The sequence below is a fragment of the Tamandua tetradactyla genome, chromosome 10 (assembly GCF_023851605.1).
Source record: "Tamandua tetradactyla isolate mTamTet1 chromosome 10, mTamTet1.pri, whole genome shotgun sequence".
In the NCBI taxonomy this organism is placed as follows: Eukaryota; Metazoa; Chordata; class Mammalia; order Pilosa; family Myrmecophagidae; genus Tamandua; species Tamandua tetradactyla.
This window is the reverse complement of record NC_135336.1, coordinates 106376412-106395983: the sequence shown is the minus strand read 5'-3', so window position 1 is coordinate 106395983 and position 19572 is coordinate 106376412. Positions and strand designations below refer to the sequence as shown.

The 19572-nt window shown below is 57.3% G+C and overlaps 1 protein-coding gene and 1 pseudogene across 1 annotated transcript; both read right to left on the bottom strand.

Annotated features, from left to right (window-relative positions):
* Positions 1-3693: 3693 nt before the first annotated feature.
* LOC143648749 (AP-2 complex subunit beta-like) lies at positions 3694-10134 on the bottom strand (annotated as a pseudogene).
* A 93-nt stretch (positions 10135-10227) lies between these two features.
* GATD3 (glutamine amidotransferase class 1 domain containing 3) lies at positions 10228-18785 on the bottom strand. Its single transcript, XM_077119134.1, has 7 exons — positions 18612-18785; positions 18451-18503; positions 17183-17296; positions 16064-16183; positions 14003-14095; positions 11672-11828; positions 10228-11115 (listed from the first exon to the last, which is right to left on the bottom strand). Exons 1-7 carry the CDS (start codon positions 18771-18773, stop codon positions 10987-10989), a joined length of 828 nt encoding a protein of 275 aa, XP_076975249.1. The 5' UTR covers positions 18774-18785; the 3' UTR covers positions 10228-10986.
* Positions 18786-19572: the final 787 nt, after the last annotated feature.

Here is a 19572-nt window from a genome sequence, read left to right as displayed (position 1 = left end):
CCCAAGGGGCCACCCAGCACCTCCAGGCAACGGGGCGCTCAGGGGAGGGGGAGTCTTTGGGTCATCACACACCCCTCCACCCTGTCCTCACCCAGGTCAGCTCCTGCCCTGGCCTGCTCCCTGGTCCCGACTATGCAGGACGGAGCATCATGACAGAGCACCAGGACGGGGAACATAGGATGGAGTACATAGGACAGAGCACCGTGACGGAGCACAGGACAGAGCACGTAGGACGGAGGACCAGGACGGAGCATGTACGATGGAGCACCAGGATGGAGCACCAGGATGGAGCACCAGGATAGCACGTAGGACGGAGCACACAGGATGGAGCACCAAGACAGAGCACGTACGATGGAGCACGAGGACGGAGCACCAGGATAGAGCACCAGGATAGCACGTAGGACGGAGCACACAGGATGGAGCACCAAGATGGAGCACGTATGATGGAGCACCAGGACGGAGCACCAGGATAGCACGTAGGACGGAGCACACAGGATGGAGCACCAAGATGGAACATGTACGATGGAGCACCAGGATGGAGCACACAGGATGGAGCACACAGGACGGAGCACCAGGACAGAGCACCAGGATGGAGCATGTAGGATGGAGCACATACGATGGAGCACTAAGACAGAGCACCAAGACGGAGCTCCAGGATGGAGCACACAGGATGGAGCACGAGGACGGAGCATCAGGATGGAGCCAGCGCTCTTTCCTGGGTTTCCCGCCTCCTGACCCTAGCACCCAGGCCTGCCATAGGGCCAGCATGCAGCTCAGCCAGAGGCCAGGCTCCAGAGTGCAGTCGGTCTCCATGGACAGGAAAAGTCCTGAGGCCACCTGCAGATATCCAGCTCTCAGGAAGCTGGGAAGGAGCTGTCCTGGGTAGCCCTGGGCGGCATTGGCCCGGCCCGGGGCACACATGCAGTACCTGGGCTGCACCCTGCTGGCCAGAGCAGCGTCATGGCAAGGACAGGGCTATTGGACCTTCAGGGCCACTGTCCCATCCTGCCAGGGGCACGGAGGAGGCCCTGGGGGCCAAGCCAACCCCTGCCCAGGGACACTCACGGGTCAGGTCCTCCTGCACCCAAGCTCAACCAGCGTCCCCAACCCCTAAGAGGAGCCTCATCCTGGCCAGCAAGGTGGGCTCCCACAGTGCAGAACTGGCCCAGCATGTGTGTGGTTCCAATGGGGCAGCGCGGTGAGCACAGCCCTGACATGGTGGCCCCAGACATCTGGCCCCAGAGACTCCCAGGGATCAGACTTCTAGGAGCCCAAGGACGCAGCGCTGAGCCCAGCGCTCACACCCTCAGCCCAGGCAGGACAGCCGCGTTGAGAACTGCCAGGCTAGAGGCCAAAGCAGGCCCTGCCTTGGCTCGCAGAGGACGGGACCCACCCCTCGGCACCCCTCTGCATAGCAGCCCCCTGCAGAACGCGGGCTCAGACACAGCTGAGTGTGGGCTGGGGGCCCTGGCTCCGTGGTCAGGAAGTCCACCGGAGACAACCTCTTACCCGAGCGCTGGTGTGCAGCCAGGGGCCTCTCTGAACCTCAGGCTCCTCTCCTTGGCTGGGCTGAGCTACTGAGGGGCCAGGTGGTCTCCTTGGAGGGGCTCTAGGGCTTACCCCCCTCTGGCAGGAGGAACTACGGGTTCTTCACAGCACCGCAGAGGGCAGGGGGACCAGCACCGCCCCACTGAACCCACCTGCCCCCTCCCCCCCATTCCCTCCCACTCCTCCACCCCCAACTCCAAAACAGCAGCCCCTCCCTCCCATCTCCTACCCCAGGCCTCCGCCCTCCCCCACACCCCCACAGCAGCCTCTCCCTCTCCCACCAGCACTGTCCTTCCCCGCACAGCTGGGGCAGGCTGTGGGCAGCCTGGGAACCAGAGGCTGGCTGCTGGCCGGGCAGCAACCCCGGTTCGAAGCTGCCCACGTTTGGAGCAGGTGCCTGGGACACCCCACCCACCTTCCCTGGCAGGGGCTGGGCTGGGTGGAGGCTGGGCAGCCGGGTGGCCGGCATGGGGGAGGGGCCTGGGGTGGCTCAGGTGGGACAGGCTGGGGACAGGAGCGCAGGGATGGGCCAGAGGGGCAGGGCCCACGTGGACCCACACTGGGGAGGCTGGGGCTTCCTCAAGTTGTAGGCCAGCCCGGCTGCTGTGCCCACCTTGCACCGGGACCCCTCCTGGGCGCTGGGCCAGTGGGGGCAGGGGACCTTGTGACACAGCAGGTCACGTGCAGTTTGTGAGCCCCGTGACAGGGCCAGGGGTGAGCTGCAGGGTGTGGGCTGGGGGCAGGGCAGGAGTCCAAGGGGCCTCCAGGGCAGGACCTGTGGGGGGCTGGAGGAGGCAGGGAGGGTCGTGAAGGGCCTGGCGGAGCGGGGGCCGCGGAGGTGGGCTCAGGGTAGTGAGGAGGTGGGCTGGGTACACACTGCGGAAGAGACCAGAGGGCCCAGGCAGGGGTCCCTGCTGTGGAGCTGGCGGTCGGGAAGGGTGGGGGCTCTTGCACCTCGGAGGCCTGGTGCTCCCTGGGGGTCCAGCACCCTCATTCGGAGGAGCAGGGGGGGTCAGGCTTGGAGGGGGGAAAGGAGGGAGGAGGGACGCCCCAGGCCAGCATGAGGGTCCCACATGGGGTGGGGATGGGACATCTTCAAGGAGACAGCGGGAGGGGCTGTGACCCTTATGGAGGGGACAGGTGCGAGGGCAGGGGGCAGTGCCAGGAAGGGGACTGAGCCGGGTCCTTGGGAGGGCGCAGGGAAGACAATCCCGCGGACCTGGGGGCTGGGCACCCTCAAGGCCAGAGAGGGGCTGGGGTCACAGCCCACCTTGTCCCAGGCCCTGAGCGCATCGCCAAGGCCAATGTGCAGCCTCAAGGGCCAGCAGGTGACCTCTGAGCCTGTGACCACCACCTTCTGACCTCACTGACTGCTCCAGTCGCCCAGGCTGGTGCCCACGGGCGACACATCCCAGCTCCCCTTTCCCCAGTTCCTCTCCCCCACCAGCTCCCCTCCTCCCAGCACCCCTCCCCCTGGCTTCCCTCCCCCCCAGCTCCCCTGCCCCCAGCCCCTCTCCTCACCAGCTCCCCTCTCCCTAACTAACCCCCACACTCCCCCAGCTCCCCTCCCATCAACAGTGCCCCCTACTCCCAACACCACATACACCTGATTTCTTCCATCCTTAAAAATCAGAGACACTCTTGACCCAGTTTGTACCAGCCACCTCTCCAAGGTCTCCTTCCGGAGGCGCCTGCACTCTGCATCCCCGAACCCCCCACACCCCAGCTCCACCACGTGCACCCCTGCCCACCCCCTGCTTCCCCACGCAGACCCCTGCCCCACCACCCACCCCTCGTTACATGTCCCCTGCTGCCCCCCACAGCCTGAGCCCACCCAGGCGCTGTCCTCTTCCCCAAGGCTGTCCCATGGCGATGTGCCCACCCCTCGGTCCCCAGGCTCTCCCTGCATGGTCGCCTTCTGTGTCCATCCTAGTGGCTACCTCTGATGGCCCCTTGTCACCAACCCCAAGGGGCCGCAGTGCCATCCGCCATCCCCACCCCCGCCTCCACCCTGCCCCCCCTCACTGACCTGGCTTCTGGCCCCCTGCAGCCTGCAGGCCCTGGGGCTCCCCACCCATCCTGGCCACCCTCCTGGAACCTTTGCACCCCCCACCCCGGCCGCAGAGACAGGGCCTGGGGCCACCGTGCTGCTCCCCCACAGCACCTCTGCAGGCAGAACTACGCGCCACATCCCACCTTCATCCCCAGAAGGGCTTTCCCTGCCGACAGGCGCTCCCCGCTCCCCGCTTTACCGAGTGCTTCGTGGGTTGGGGCGCCCATTCAGAGAGAAGGTTTATGCCAAGTGTATGCTCACAGGGTGGATGAGTGTCTCTTCTGTCATCCCATACTCACAGCTGCCTCTTCGTCTATTGGGGCCGCAGCTGGCTGACTGCCGAGACTGCCACTTCCTTCCCTTCCTCAGCTCTCCATATGCCTTTTGGCCGATATGGCCAGCCTGGAATGGTATTCGACGTACACCTTGACACCTCGAGGGTTTTCTTCTGTCTGCTTTTTCACCCCCTTTTACATGGAACTGATGGAAACTGCCATGTCTAGGCGAACAGGGACCAGACAATCACTACCTACAAGAGCACTGGGCCTCTTTCCATTCTCATCGCCACCAAGACCTTTTACTACATTACATCTAGAACATCACAGGGGAGACAGTGTGGGACAGGATCAGCCTTAAAACTGTCCTTAACTAAACTCAGTTCTTCCGTTTTTGCTAGTCTCTCCCAATCAAGTTGTCCAAACTGAAAAATTACATGCACAAAGAAGTTTCAGGTGGCATAACTAGTCATAGCCCAGATTATAAACTACTTAAAAGTTTGGGTCAGGTGTCAGCAAAGTTTTTCTGTGATGGGCCCGAGTAAATATTTTAGGCTTTGCAGGCCAGACTGTGTCTGTCACAATATTCAACTATGCCACAGGCAATGAATTTTACACACGTAAGGGCCGCCCCTGACCCAGGGCAAGGATGGGCCAGCCTGTTCTCTCCAGACCAGATAGTACATATTTTAGGCTTTGAGAGCCATGTGTGATCTCATCACATGTCCTTTTTTCTTCACAATCTTTTAAAAATGTAAAAACCATTTTTAGCTTGTGGACTGTACTAAAATAGACCCTAGGCCAAATATAATCCCTGGGCCACAGTTCAGCAACCCCTGGTCTAGGGAGATGGTCAGTAAATAATGATTTATTGTTCTAAGAAATGATCATGATGATGAATATACAGCTATATGATGATATTGTGAATTATTGATTATATATCAAGAATAGAATGATCATATGGTAAGAATGTTTGTGTTTGTACATTGCTGTTTAAAAAATACAAAATAATAATAAAGAAAATAATAATAATTTGTATATCCTGTATTAGTAATGAATATTATGAAAAACGTGAGAAATGTTATGTTAAATAAAACAAGATAAAGAAGTGTATGAATGGGGATGGCTGCAAATAATACACCATCATATAATTTAAAAAAAATGAGAAAGTAAAATTGTTAGCTTTGTTATAGTGGGATAGCAGGGCAGTAAATGAATGACTTTCTATTTCTGCAATATTTCAGTTATTTGGTCTGTTTAGTTTTATGATAAAAATGTTTTAAAATAGAAAAAAAGTATCTTGAAAGAAAAAAAACAGTTGCCAGGGAGAGCTAAAAGTTAACCAGTGGGAGAAAACATTTGCGTCTGTTGACCTGCCCAAGGGCTTGTATTCAGGCATATTTAGATAGTCCAGGCTAATCAGTAGGGGACAGACAAGTGACAGGAAACCAGGCGGAAGACCCGAGCAGGCACTTCCCGGAGCATGGCGGATGAGGCCGCGTGGGCAGGCGCACGGACACGCGGGAAACTGTCCTCCGGGACGGCCTGAATTAAACACACGGAACCGCTACAGCCCCAGCACTCGTGTGCGGGCAGACGGAAAGTCCCACCTGCAGAGGGGGTGTCAGCTGGCACAGGCACTTTGGAAAACTACTGCATGTTATCTTTTTTTTCCAGTGACACTTTTCCTTGCTTTAATATTTTTGTTTTTTCTGCTTCTGAAAGGAGCTCTCAGTTACAAAATATCAAACTACACTCAGAAGTGGGTGTGGAAAATGCCTGCCATTGGCATGGCGTGGGGAAGCCACCAGGAAGGACAGGTAGCAGCAGCAGGTGGGAAGAGGTGGGAAGTGACTGAAGCAGGGGTTACACCTGTTCACAGGAAGCAAAACCCAGGCACAGGTGGTGCCCTAACGTCAGCACAGGTTGGGCTAGTCACTACCTTGGCAGGTGGTCTCTGTGTTTGGGTTCAAATTCTACATGTCAGCACAATTTCTTCCAGCTTAGAGTTCCTGGCTTGCACGGGTCACAGGGTGGTCGGAGGGCACTGGGCCAGTCTGTTAGCTTTTCAGGATGCTGTCACAGACCTAACAGGTGTGCTGAGAAACTTGAGGAGCCCTATGCCTCAGCGACTGTGACTAATGGGGTTTCCTGGCTGGATGAGTAGCTCGGCCAAGATCCAAATCCCATTAGGGACTGGTTCATGCCCTGCCCTTCCGCACCCCCTTTGCCAACAGTAGAAACGTTGTTTTGCAATTGGCTGGAAACAGTGTCAGCATTTAAATGACATTCCTGAATCTGAAACTGAAGTTCATTTTCACTGGGAACGTCCTTCCGTCCTTCCGTGCTGCAAGGGAGCCCTGGTGGCTCTCCATTTTGCCATCTTCTACAAAGAGCGCAGTGAGAGGGATGGGGCAGCTGAAGTCAGAGACCAGTCGATACAGCCTTTCACACACGTTATTCCGAGGTTCCGTCTTCACAACCAGCCCAAGGTGCTGAGAGGCAGGGGACATCTGTGCTCTGGTTTGGCACCAGTGGCATGTAGATGGCCAGAGGAGTGCTGGCGTGGCCTCAAAGCTATCCTCGTTAAGCTGGACGGCAGTCTGCCATGGCTGCAGAGCTTTGCTGGTGAAGCGCATTTTCATGTAAGCACGCCCTTGGCGGTGAGCAAACGTTCCTGAAATCCCTAAGCCTTCAGCCTTTACTGCAGGCAGCCAGACAGCTCTGGGAGCCCCGTATCCACCAGGCACCACGCCCAGGCCTATGGAGGGTTCAGCGGTCATCTGGGCCACTGCTGACCAGGCAGGAATAGGTGAAGGAGTGAAGGCTGCAGCACTGATGGCAGGATGAAGGCTGCCCACCAGACAGTCTAGTCTTCCTCCCAAGGGATCCACCGCCCCCACCTGCATGGAGGGTGCCTGTGGTATACTGACTGGGGGACCGAGGTCAAGGTTCAAAAGGGCCCCCAGGTCACTGTGAGGGGATGAAGTGAGGCTCTTCCAGGTTGGCTTCAGAGGCGGTGCCCACAGGGCCATCACCTGCATCCGTGCCCCCATGATGAACTGGCAAGCGTTTGTGAAGGGTCCCACGGCTGGGAGCCGAGAGTCCACCGAGGCCAAAGAACCAAGGTGGCAGACTGGCTCCCCCAGCAGAGCTGGCTCTGTAAGGCCTGTCTCCTCGAAGATCAGAGGCTTCTTGGTCAAGACCACGTCTTTGGCTCTGATGGGTCTGTTAGAAGAGGGTGCAATAAATATGAGCCCCCACCCCACCCCACCCCCGTCTCGAAGGTCAGGATTACCAGAAGCCTGGCTGCCAATCTCAAAACCTGCTGGAACAACACCTGTTTGAGAAGCACCTCCGCTGTGGCAGTGAGCAGAGCTGGCTGCACCTGGTGCTCTCCTCATAATTCTCACGAAGCTCTCCAGTAACTCAACTGCACCGTCAACCCTCCAGCACGTTCTCCACAAGTCGATTCACAGCTGCTGGAGCTCCCGGCTCATCCAGTGGGTCCAAGTTCTCACGTGGAGTGCCGATGACACCTTCATATTTGTCGGGGTATTTGCAGAAGATGCTGCTGCTGACCGCCGCCTCTCGGACCAGTCCGGACCAGCCCAAGCACTGTGCTCGCCCAGCTGGCCTGGGGTCCAGGTGAGTCATGACGTCCAGCTTCTTGAGTTAACAGACGGGATCAATGCACTTCACAAAGGAGACTGATTTCCTGCTTCAAGGTTTCAGGCCTTTTCTGGACAATGGGTCGATGTCCCTCGGGGTGACATATTGCACCCCTGGCTCCCCAGACAGCAACGTGGTGAGAGGGGCAAACTTCTTCAGCAGCCTATTGCAGTGGTCAGCGTCTGTGGGCAACAACCCGAGAAGTTTCATTAGGCCTTGCTGCCGGGAGCATCATCTGAGGTGGCGTGGGCAGCTGGGGACTTACCACTCACAGATGCTCTGAGTCCTGGTCGTCTTTAGGACTGGACTAGACAGGAGGCCAGGATGAAAATCTGGCCCTTTCTGTGCACTCATTCAGAGCTGCCAGCAGCTTCTTAATATTCGGGGGTTTAGATCCAGTAAGTCGCTATTTGAGCGAGACTCACTGGTTTCAGAGAATAATGCTACTCCAGCATGAGCCCCCAGCACCAGACCTGAGGCGGTGATGAGATTGCAGAGAATCCAGAAACCCCTGATCTTCCACCGCTCGGGCATTAGTATCAGGAGCTCTGCCACGGGGAGCGCTACTGTTTTCCCAACACAGGCATCTCCGTCCTTCAGGCATTGCTGGAGGGGCTCACCAAGGTATTCTGTAATCCTGTCCACTCGAATGCACCCCTTGGTTCTGAGCGCCAAGGCCCGAATCAAAGGATAGGGATATTCACCGTCCTTGCGCAAGCTGCTGACAGCCACGATGGCCATGTCTGGGTGGCTCCTGGCATCACTCATCCCAGGGAGAAACACAAGCTTCTTTAGCTCCAGTCTGCATCCAGCTCACAACATCTGGAAAGAGAGAGCTAATACCTTTCCCACAGTCCCAACAGCCAACGCTTTCTCCACGGCCCCTTCCTCTCTTTCTTTTCACTGTTAGTCCTGCCTTCTTTATTCGTTGTGAAGTTCTTGGAGTCAGTCATGGTTCCGATCTTCAGCATATATTTCGTGGGGGAGGCGGAGGTGGCGGCAGTCTGTAGGTCATCTAGTCAAGCTAAGCCAGCAAGTCCCCGTAAACCAGGAAGCCAGTCCCAGGTCACACCCCCAGCAGAAAGGCACGTGCAAGAGGCAGGCACCAGAAGGTCCACAAAGCCTTCACATGTAACCCCCTCTGGTGGTTTCGAGGTGTGTGCACCCCAGAAAACACCCCGTGTTCCTACAGTCAGCCCCTCCTGTGGGTGTGGACCCACTGCAAGCAGGTGAGGCCCAGCCCAGTCACGAGGGTCTTAACCCTCAGATGAGAATGAGATTCAGACACAGAGCCATGGGAGGCAAGAAACTGAGGAGCAGGGAGACCAGGAGATGCTGCCACCCCGTGCCCTCCACGTGGCAGAGCGTGCAGGGCCTCGGGGAAGATGGCACTGCCTAACAAGGCCTCTATTTGGACTCTTTCCCGGCCTCAGAACCGTGCTCGTATAAATTCCCCACTAAGCCAATCCATTTCATGGTATTTGCTTTGAGCACCCTAAGAAACTGAAACACACCCCAAACCCTAAACAGCCCGGAGAAATACATTCCAGTATATCTGTATAGTTATACATTAGAGTACACCATATAATTATATAAACCAATAACGATTTCCACATAGTGAGTCGGGCGAGTCCCTCTCACAGCACAGAAGAGCCCACCTGGTTCTTACGTGCACAGGTATGCATCCGCATAGAGCATGCTGGGGGCCCCTGGGGGAGGCCTGGGGGGGCGCTCGCCAAGCTGCGCACCATGGCATATGTGTGGAACGTAAACGCACAAACGAGCATGTGTGCATGCAACGCACACCCAGCACAAGCACCCGTGTTCCCGTAACCAGCTCACTGGGGAGGGCGGGGTCTTGCAGCATAGGCCCCGACTTTGGGTGGCCCCGGGAAGGCCTCCCGGGCCACAGGGGCTTACTGCCCCAGGGCTCGGGCTCAGACTATGGCCTCCCTGAGGGCCAGCTAGTGTGGGAGATCGACAGGCTACGCAACAGCCGAGTTTCCATGGAGAAAGACACAGAATGGGAGAGGCTGGCGGAGACAGGAAGGCAGGGGAGCTGGAAAGGGGCGCGGGAAAGCCCCAGCGAGGGAAGCAGCTGCCTCCCTTGCCCAGGAGGGCCCCCCATGCCCCTGGAGAAACCCATGGGGGTCGTGATCGATTGTTTTATCTTATAAAATGACAGAGCCGGGGTGGGCGTACGAACCGTGGTGTGGTTGCATTTGTGGAACCCCCACTTCCAGCCCAGTCCCCTCTTCAGTGCTCAAGAGAAACCTACCAGTGGGACCAAACTAAACACAAGCTGCATCAAGTCCATCTGGGGGCCACCTTGCAGGGGGGAGGCTCACAGGGGCTGGCTGTCCAGGTTGAAGTGGACCCCACCCCACCCCAGTGACCCCAGAGCCTCAGGGCGTGGCCTTGCTGGAGGCAGGGACTTAGCAGGTGAGGTCCAGTCAGAGGCAGGGCTGGGCTGGGGTGGGGGGTGTGGACACCACCACAAGCCAGGGAGCACCCGGGCCAGGCAGCTCACGGCCCTGCCCACCCCGGACTTGAGGCTTCCAGCCTCTGTTGCTGGGGAGCCGCGTTTCAAGCCCCAGGGCAGGAGGCTGGGCTTCCATTCTAAATGTTTTCTCCAGGAGAAGAGAAATCAAGAGGGAAAAAAAGATGGAAACACAGTGCTAGTATCAGCCTACTTTATTTTTCCTTCTTTATTCACCTTACATAAATTCCTGTTGCTTCATGGCCTGAGATCACCTTGGCTACCATCTCAGCAGTTCAGTTACGGAGCCAGGGCGATTTCCTCTTCTTCCAGGGCATCAGAGAACAGAAACTAATTTAAGAAACCTTATCTATATTACTCCTCATTCATCAGTTTCAGAAGGCCTGAAATAAGGTTGTTAAAAGTTTCCATTTTGGAAAGGAATTTATTTTCCCTGGCTAAAGGGACTGCCTGCTATAGAAATCCCCACAAGATATTAATAGCACACATTTATAGCAGATTAGAGGGTCTTTCTCCAAGTATTGGTAAAAGTGGTATTTCTCATTTCCTGATTATTAAATTTGTAACCTTAATAATTTTTTTTCCAAACACTAAATGTCATAAACCAAATCAAACCTAAGATTCTAAAGTAGTGTTTCTCCTGTTTACCTTCCTGATTTTGGTTTCCAGGACACACACCGTAAGTCAAACCACCAGTTTCTTAAAGAACAGGGGACAAGTGCTCAGGCCCTTGATCTCTGTTTCCATCTTCTAAGCGAAAGGAAACTAAGCCAGGCTGAAGACAAAGCATCTCCTACCAACACTCCCTGAAAGGTCGCAGGGCTCCCCCTCTAGGCAGAAAACACCGCATTAAACAGCAGAAGAAACTCCCATTGCACTCCAAGCAGGAGGGAGTACAAGGCGGCCGGGCTGTGGAGACGGCCCCTCCTGCGCGGGCCTCACTTTCCCGAGAGTTCCAGCACCTTGCGCACCATGGCCCCGATGCCGTCGTGGATGTGGTGGAGCGCCGTCTCGCACATGAAGGCTGGGGTGGTGACCACCCTGTTCTTCTGGTCCACGTGGGCTTCGTGGGCAGGAGTTATGGAAGAAGCCGTCACCCGAGGGGGCCAGTGGGGACATCACCGGAAGGCCTCGGCCTGCCCGCCCGCCCCGGGACCGCGCAGAGAGGGAGTTACCTCACCCTCAGCACAGCCCAGAACAGGGAAGAATCCTCTCCGGGCGCCACCGCTTCCTGCACCGTCTGCACCAACCCACTCCACAAGCCAGGCCCAGCGTGGGGCACACCCGGGCGCAGGAGCGGAGCGTGCGCACAGAGCGCTGCCTTCACAGCTCCTGCCAGGCTCATGGCCAACACGGCTCGACGTGGCCGAGCCTTCGCCCCCACCTCACCAGGCGGTGCTGCCTGGGGCCTCCGCAGCCCGAGTGGGGGCGGTGTGCTGTGTCAGGGTCTCTGGGGCACCCCCGACAGCATCAAGGTCCCCTCCACTGTTGCACGTGGCCGTGGCAGCCACTCCTGGGGCGGTCGCCCCACACAGTTCAGGAAATGTAGTGCCGGGTGAAAAGGCTGCTGCCAAATGGGGAGGGGGTTGTCCCCAAAGCCCCTCCTGCTGCCAGAAAGGATATGGTCACTTCCCTCGCACAGTGTTTGGCGCCCAGGGCTCTGATGGTGTCGGCGGTCCCAGCATACGGCCACTTGCCGCCCTCCTCCTGCTCGTGGCCCACGGTGACCTCAACGCCACGCAGCACTTTGGCGGCGAGGATGGGCGCAATGCAGCACAAGCTACGAGAGGAAGCTCCGTGAGCAGCCGCACCTGGCCCCCGAGCCTGGGCCACCTTGGGCACGCAGCGGCGCCTGCGGGCGATGGAGGGTCCAGGACAGCAGAGCCCCCAGCCTCACGCCAAGCCACCTGGACTCCACCACACACAGAAGGCAGGCAAGGGCAGCTGCAGTCCAAGCCCCAAGTGGGGTGGGGGATGGGTCCCAGTCACAGAGACCCTAGCTTTACTCCTCTTCTCCAGGTCACCTCTCCAGGGGTGCACAAGGAAGGACACCCCATTAGGGTCTGGAGGCTCCGTGGATGTCCTGGTATGTGGCCCTGGCCAGCAGGACAGCAGTCACAGCTCTGCCTAGAGAGGGAGCCAGGCCACCAGCCCTGGGGATGAGGACCCCTGAGGATGGCCCTGGAGGTGATGGTGCCCTCGGGCCCCATCACTTCTGGCAGCACTGCACCTGCAGGGTGGAGATGGGGAGGCAAGCACCTGCCCCCACCCCAGGCCACCACAGGTCTCTGCAAGGAGCCCTTCAGGTCAGCAGTATTTATAGAGGACCCCCATGCACCAGCACCACACTGGTGCATAGCAGTGCCCCATGCCACCTGTTCCCTCACGCTTGCAGGGGGACGAGGCAGGGAACACTCGTGAACTTACAACGAAAAAGGGGCTGGGGCAGGACAAATGCCTAGTATCTTTCAAAGCTGCCACTGGGGGCCTGGGCGACTCCACCGGTGGCTGCCCGCCCTCCCCCAACCATGTGCTCCTGCCTCCCTTGGGGTGGCCACGTCTCCATACCCCTCTTCTCTATACTGTGCAGTGCACTCATGGGGGTCCACTACGCTCTGGAAAAGTCCCTGATGAAGCTGACAAAATGAGTCGTAATAAAATATCGCCCAAAGCTCTGGCACACTTAATAAAATACCGCGATGTTGAAACAATGTCTAATTAGGAACCCAGGAGATAAAACTCCTCCTTCACCCACCGAGCAGAGAATGTGTCAACCGAGGCGGTGTCTCGAGAGCCCTGCAGCTCACTGAGGTGTTCAGAGATGAAGCTGCGGCCCAGACCCTGGATGGAAAGCTGCCTGCACCTGGGACCAAGGTGGGTCCAGCCCTGACACACACCTCCAAAACTTCACTGCAGCCAGATGAGAGCCACACAGAAGTGCAATGGCACAGCTGGAATCCCTGCGCTTGTGGTCTGAGCGCAGGCCTCCAGGCTGGGCAGGTGAGTGGGGCGGGAAGTGGGACATACTACCCTCCTCTGAAATAGAAGTCACGGTGGTGCCCTGAGAAGGGACTCAACTGAGGTCTTGGGGGTATTGGGGGTGGTTCAGAAGCAGCCCCTCGCTCAGAGGACCCTGATGAGGCCTTCCTCTTTGCTGGACTGTCAGTAATGCAGGTACTGGGAGGGCCTGCTGTGGGCACGCCCAAGATGTTGCTTGGACCTATTTGTGCAGTGCCCTGCTCCTCAAAGGAGTTCCCCAACCCAGCCAGAGACGCCAAGGCCACTTGCTCAGCGGTCTCAGCTGCTGGGAAGTTTGCACAAATGGAATTACAAAGTCCAACCCCAGAGCCGCCACTGGCCACGTGACCCTGGTCCTGGCACGGGTTACAGGTGGCACAAGGCCTCAGCCACCAGGACTGCAAACAGAGATATGAGCAACCTCTGACAAGGGTGAGGCCCCAAGAGGGCATGCAGCCCTCTGAATCTGCCTCAGCCATGCCAGGATCCCGCCTGCATGGGGGGGCACGGTTGACCAGTGGGGGTGGGCCTCCGGGGGGCTGAAAGGAATAAGACGGTGTAAGCACCCGAGAAGACGCCCTGTGGCAGGAGCCTGGGAATGGATGAGCAGGAACACAGGCTGGGAGCATGCTGAGCTGCCCTGACCAAAGGGGCTGGGTGGGTGGGGGACCGGGTGGGGAAGGGGGAGCTGGGGGGAGAGTCTGGTAAAGGTCTGGGGTCAAGAACGGACTAACTGACAATGCTGGAAGCTGGTAGGATGCGGAAGTTTCCTGTGAAAGTTACGTGGAGAAGAAAGGGCTGGAATCATGGAAACTTCGAGCTGCACAACCCCCTTGGCTTAGAAAAAGGCCACCAGCCCCCTCTTCCAGCTCCCCGCTGGAGACATAGGCCCAGGGGTGCTGGTCCCGCATAGACCCACCCCTGCCCTTGCCATACCCGATGGGCTTCCCAGCCCTGTGGAACTCCTTCAGGACGCGCTCCACGTCCGCGTTGACTTTACAGTCCTTTCCGTCCACGGCAAACGTGCTCCTGCTCGAGAAAAAAGACTCTCCTCAGACCTGCTGCCACTTCCTGGGGGCTTCCCACCCCCAGCTCCCACAGAGCCCTTAGGTGTGTGCCACCCGCTCTGAAGCAGGTGAAGTAAAACACCTATAAGCAAATGAACACACCCACATGTCTGTGTGTGCATGCGGAGTTCACACAGACCTACGGACATGTACACCAGCATCTACCACCCCCAGATGCCGACACGGTGACACACGTGCATTGTGAATACATTATCGTCTGTCTTTTAAAACAGCAGATGGGGCAGAGTGGGACTCAATGGGAACAGCAGGACAGTCAGGCAGGGACCCGTCAGCCCCATGCCCCACGGTCACCCCGCTAAGTCCACACACCAAGCTAGGCAGCAAAAAAAAACCTGGTAAGGAAGAAAATAGGAATTTCAGAAGAAAAGCATAAATGATCTGTAGACTTAACACGAGACACTCAACCTCACTGACAGTTAAAGCGGCGCAGACTGAAACCAGACACTGTTGTTTCTAAGCTATCAACCTGCTGGTCAAGAGTGGCCGGGGAGGGCCATGGGCCAGGGCAGAGGTCTCCACCACTGCTAAGGGATGCAGACTGCCCAGAACTTGCAGCGGGCAACGGGGTAATGCCTAACAAAATAAAAGCATGCAGCCTTTCCTGTCAAGAATTCTACTCTCTGGCCTTTAGCCTAGTGACTTATTTCCACTACCCCTTGCTTTAGGATACCTGGGCAGCACTGCCTGTACCTGACGACAGCGCCTGGGGGAGGTGCTCACAGCCCTGCAGTCTCGCGGGGTACATATCTGAACTCTCAATGGGCATCCTCTTTAAAGCCATTTAAAACAAACAAGGACGGGGTGGGGGGAACAATCTGACCGCCGTCACCAGGGACTGGGTCAGTCTGTATAGCGCCTGGTAGGGTGGACACAGCTGTAAAAGCGGAGCAGACACAACCTAGCTACCCCGGCAAGGGGAAAACACCAAGAACAGACACTGAGCTTTAGACACAACCATTCAGTTAAGCTTATACACTCCTACACACAGAACCCCCCTGGAAACACCAGCAAAAAAAAGAGTAAAGGGCCAGGGAGGGATGCTGGCACTGGAAGTGGGCAAGAAAGTTAATTTCCACGCCCAACTCATCACTCCGGGATTGATCACACTGTCAGGCGCGCCCGTTAAACATCAGCTGTCCAGGAGCAGAACTATCCAGAACAGCGGTCAGCCCTGGCTCTGGTGCAGGAGGGTGTTCCTGCCTAGGAGAGAAGACTGCTGGCCCCAAGGGCCCCAGGGGCTGGTGTGCTGATTCTATCCAGACTGCAGGACATACTTGGACAAGGAGCTCCGGCTGGACATGCAGGTGCTTTCAGGTTTTCTATATTTTAACAACTTTATGGTAAGTGTCCCTAAAGAGGTTCTAGAACTCTGAAAAAAGATGGTCCCTGGGAAAGCAGTCCCAGAGCCTGACCTCTCAGGCGGGGACTGGGCTTAGGCAGGGTCGTCAGCACAAACAGCATTTCCATGAAACACTCAAAAAGAAGAATTCAGAGAAGACGGAGGATCTGAAACCTAAAATGCGTCAATGCTGTGAGGCGCTCGCCACACCCCCATGGCCAGGCCCCAGTTCCGGCTGCAGCAACCTCTGACCGCAGGGCGGTCAGAGAGGAGGGGCTCCCTGCCCCCTTCCACACAGGGGGTACCACTCATGACCATGATGACCCAGGAGATCTGACAAGAGGACAAAACCCTGAGACTGAGTAACGAGGCCCACGAGCCCTAGCACCCACCTCACGGCTACAGTTTACAAGGACACCCTAACAGAGACGCACAGAGAAGAGGGAACCCTCGTCTTTCCTGCTCGACTGTGAGCAAGGCCCTAAGCCCAACAGCCGCTCCCATCTCCCCATGGCCCACATCTGCTGCTTCATGTGAAAAACAGAAAAGCCCAAAGCTGAAAATACTCACAGGTTTTTGGCAGCACCAAATCCTCCAGGGAATATGGCAGCATCGTGGTTGGCGGCTCTGAGCTTGGCCAGGTCTGTGATCTTGCCACGGGCAATCCTTGCCGATTCAGCTAAAACATTCCTTGGAAAAAGCACAAAGAGAGGCTTGACGAAAAAGCTCAGTACACAGATGGAAGACGTGAGGAAGGGGGAAGGGAAAGTTGAGAGAACCACCTCATCCAAAAAGGACATATTCTATAAAGATAAAGCCAAAAAGACTGCTGGCACAGGCAGGGACTCTGAGTCTCAATCAGCATTTAAGGCGGCTGTCTAGGAAAAGCAGCACGCATACCTCACCTCTATGCTCAAGATGTTCCATAAAGTTCTTTTAGAGCAGCATTTCAGCATCTACACCAAATTATCCTGCACCTCCCTGTACCAGCCAGGGTCTAGGCAAGAAAAGGGAAATCATTCTTGTCTGCTTACAGCAGACAAAATTAGTACAGGAACTGCTCACTGAGAACATGGAAAAGTTAAGATGCTATAATACAGAACAAGTAAGCAACCCAAAGAGTAGCAACAGCAGGAAATTGCCACCAGGCTGGGCTGGGGTGACCAAAGGAGCAGAGTGTGTTTAGGGGCCTGGGCAGACAGGGAAACCCCAGGGGCCATAGCTGCTGGGGACAGCAGTTTCCTCCACCCGCGCCCACTGTCAGAACCCGGATGGAAGGCAGCCAACTCCAGGGCCTAGAAGTACCCAGGTGAGAGGGCAGGCCTGGTGTAGAAGACCAGTGTAGAGGGCAGGCCAGGCAAGAGCACAAACACAGCTGGGGGTGCACAGGCCCAGTACTGCACAGGCCCCGATGATGGAAATGTTTCAGGGAAATGGCTAAAAGATACTGAGCCTAGCTATGAATGAGACAAACAAAGCCCTTCCTGTCCAGGAAGCACAAGGAAGAGGGGGCAATCTGTGCAACAGCAGCCCCGGAGAGTGCTCGAACTCATGGGTCTGGGCTATGAGCCAAACCTCAACCTAATAAGGGAGAGCACCGCTGTGTGCCGCGGATGCAACGTTCCAGATTCCCACTCCAATTCCACCCCCAACCCCCGGCCAAGGCCAAGGGCCAGCAGGGGATCACACCTGGTTTCACTCTCCGAAGGCTGGCCCTTGGCGTGGTCAATCACGTGCATCTGAGCAACATCAGGAGCAAAGATCTCCACGTCCGCCCCTGCCCGGCTCAGGTGGACCAAGACCCTGCTCAGGAGGAAAAGACAAGCACAGGCCTTCAAAGCCTGTTCACTCACATTTACATGCAAGGTTCTGGCGAAGAGCGAGGCACACAGAGGGGGATGGTAGAGACCCCACCCTGTCCCGATGCCTGCCTGTCCACTAGGGCTGCAGGCACTGGGTGACATGCCAGGGTCCTGGGCAACAGCAGGCATGTTTCCTCCACCCAGTGCCAGTCTGACCTCATATGAGCCAAGTCCGCAGGGAAACCACAGCAGCTGCTACCCTAGCAGCTATGGGCAACGCGCCTCCCTACTGACTGACCTCAACTGCTCATCTCCCGCAAGGTGCCCATCGTGGGGGTGGGAGAGATGATTCCAGATGCCAACATGCGATGATGCCCGGGTCCTTGATTACTACCCCCTTTCACAGGGCAGGAGACTGACACACGGACAGGACTTGGCTGAGTAAAGACCCGGTCCCAGTACATGGGTCCCAGGGGAGAGTCAGATCCTCTCTAGATATCCCCTACCTCCTCCCACCCCACACTGTCTGCATTCTCTACCCCTAAACCCAAATCAGGAAACGTGTCCCTTCCCCTTGCTGCCTACCAGCTCAGCTCCTCTGATGTTTACTCCAGCACACACGCCTAGCCACACCGCAAAGGGGGGACAGCCATGGTGAGTGTGCACAGCCACTGGCCTCAGGCTCCTGGGCTGGTTCCCAGGTAGAAACGCAGGTGGCAGGGACCAGCCATTTCCTAACCGGTCCCCAACGCTCTCTCAGATTCACTCAGCCACAGCGGTGTGTGCAGACCTGGGAACCCCATCAGTGCTGCCCAGAGTAACTTCTCAAAAATAAGATATTCAGAGTACGAACTGCTCAGCACGTAAAAACCCACGGCGACCTCTGGGACCATGCTGCAGAGCGCGGACTGCGAGGAGGCCCCAGAGAGCGAGAAGCGCCGAGGGGTGAGCCCAGGCCCGCCCAGGGCCCCCGCACTGCAAAGACATCACAAGGAGAGTGCGGACGGCTAAGGCGGCGCACGGTTCTACGCGGCCGTTTTCAAACGTCTCGGCGCCTTTGGACAGACAGCCGCTCCTTATCTCCTTGAGAGGCTCCCTGCACCGTGACGGCGTGGCCTTATCAGCGGGGAAAAGACACGACAGACCGGGGCTTACGCGGAGGCCTCGTGGATCTCGGTGCCGTCGAAGACGCCGCAGCCGGACAGCACCTGCCGGCACAAGGGCCGCGTCACCCGGGCCGGCCTCGCGGACCCCACGCCCCCGACGCCCGCCCCTCCCCGCGGCCTCCTCCGGGACGCCCTGCCCCGCCCACTCACCAGCGCGACCCTGGGCCCGGTGCGCGACGCGGAGCCGTGCAGGGCCGCGCGCGGGGAGAGCACCCGCCCGTCAGGGGGCAGCAGCCGCAGGCGGCCCGGGAGTGGCGCGAACGCGGAGGCCGCCACCAGCCTCGGCGCCAGGAGAGCCCGGACGGCCGCCATCTTCACGCAACAGCGGCGTCGGGAGGTCACGCGGTGGCGAACCCTGCGCGACGTGCGGTGGGCGCCGGCGAGCGTCGGTAGGCGGGGCGGCGCCTGCGCAGAGCGGCTGGGAGTGCGGAAGCCCCGCCCCCGACCAGACTTCTGGACGTCAGGACAGGATAAATGCTTGATTATTTTATTTACCAGTCTTCAGACTAACAGTGCTTGTCTAAGTGGTTTTGTAGTATCACTATGAATTCATGTTACTTCATTTGATGTGTCAACTCAATACTGTTACTATTCTCTTTAATACTCAGATCAGCACGTCTTGAAGTCAGTTGGGGCTCGTCTCCGCAGGGGGCCGGTAGGTGGGTTCCTGGGAGGGTCCCAGAGTGCGGTGCTGGGGGTTGGAGACGCTCTGGTCACCTCAGAGATGGGGGAAGGTGCAGCGGGGGTGAGCTGCACTGAGGAGGGAGCTGACCAGCCTCCAGGTGACTCTGGCTTGCCCCCACTTCTCTCCCCCTCTACTGCCCCAAAGCCCCGGTACCACTTGACTTCTACCCCCCACTTTCAAACAGAAGCTGCATTTTTTCTTTAGCCATCTGTGACCTTTGAATTCGGGGTATGCTGCAATTATCCTCAGGATCACAAGTCACTCGACTCCACAGTGCACCAAAGTTATTATTTTCCTTTCTAAAAGCAGACTTGGTGTATTTGGTGCTATACCTAATACCACCTGCTGGGCCATTTGGTGTCACTCCCTACCGTTCTTAGAGCAGGACAAGGGTGGAAAGAACCCAGGTGGGCCCTGGGAGGAGTC

Coding starts and splice junctions, on each gene's coding strand:
- GATD3 (XM_077119134.1), bottom strand. CDS start 18,773: ATGGCGGCCGTCCGGGCTCTCCTGGCGCCGAGGCTGGTGGCGGCCTCC. Junction 17,297..18,450: donor GAGATCCACGAGGCCTCCGC/GTAAGCCCCGGT, acceptor CCTCCTGAGCAG/GGTCTTGGTCCACCTGAGCC. Junction 16,184..17,182: donor CCTTCGGAGAGTGAAACCAG/GTGTGATCCCCT, acceptor GCTTTTTCCAAG/GAATGTTTTAGCTGAATCGG.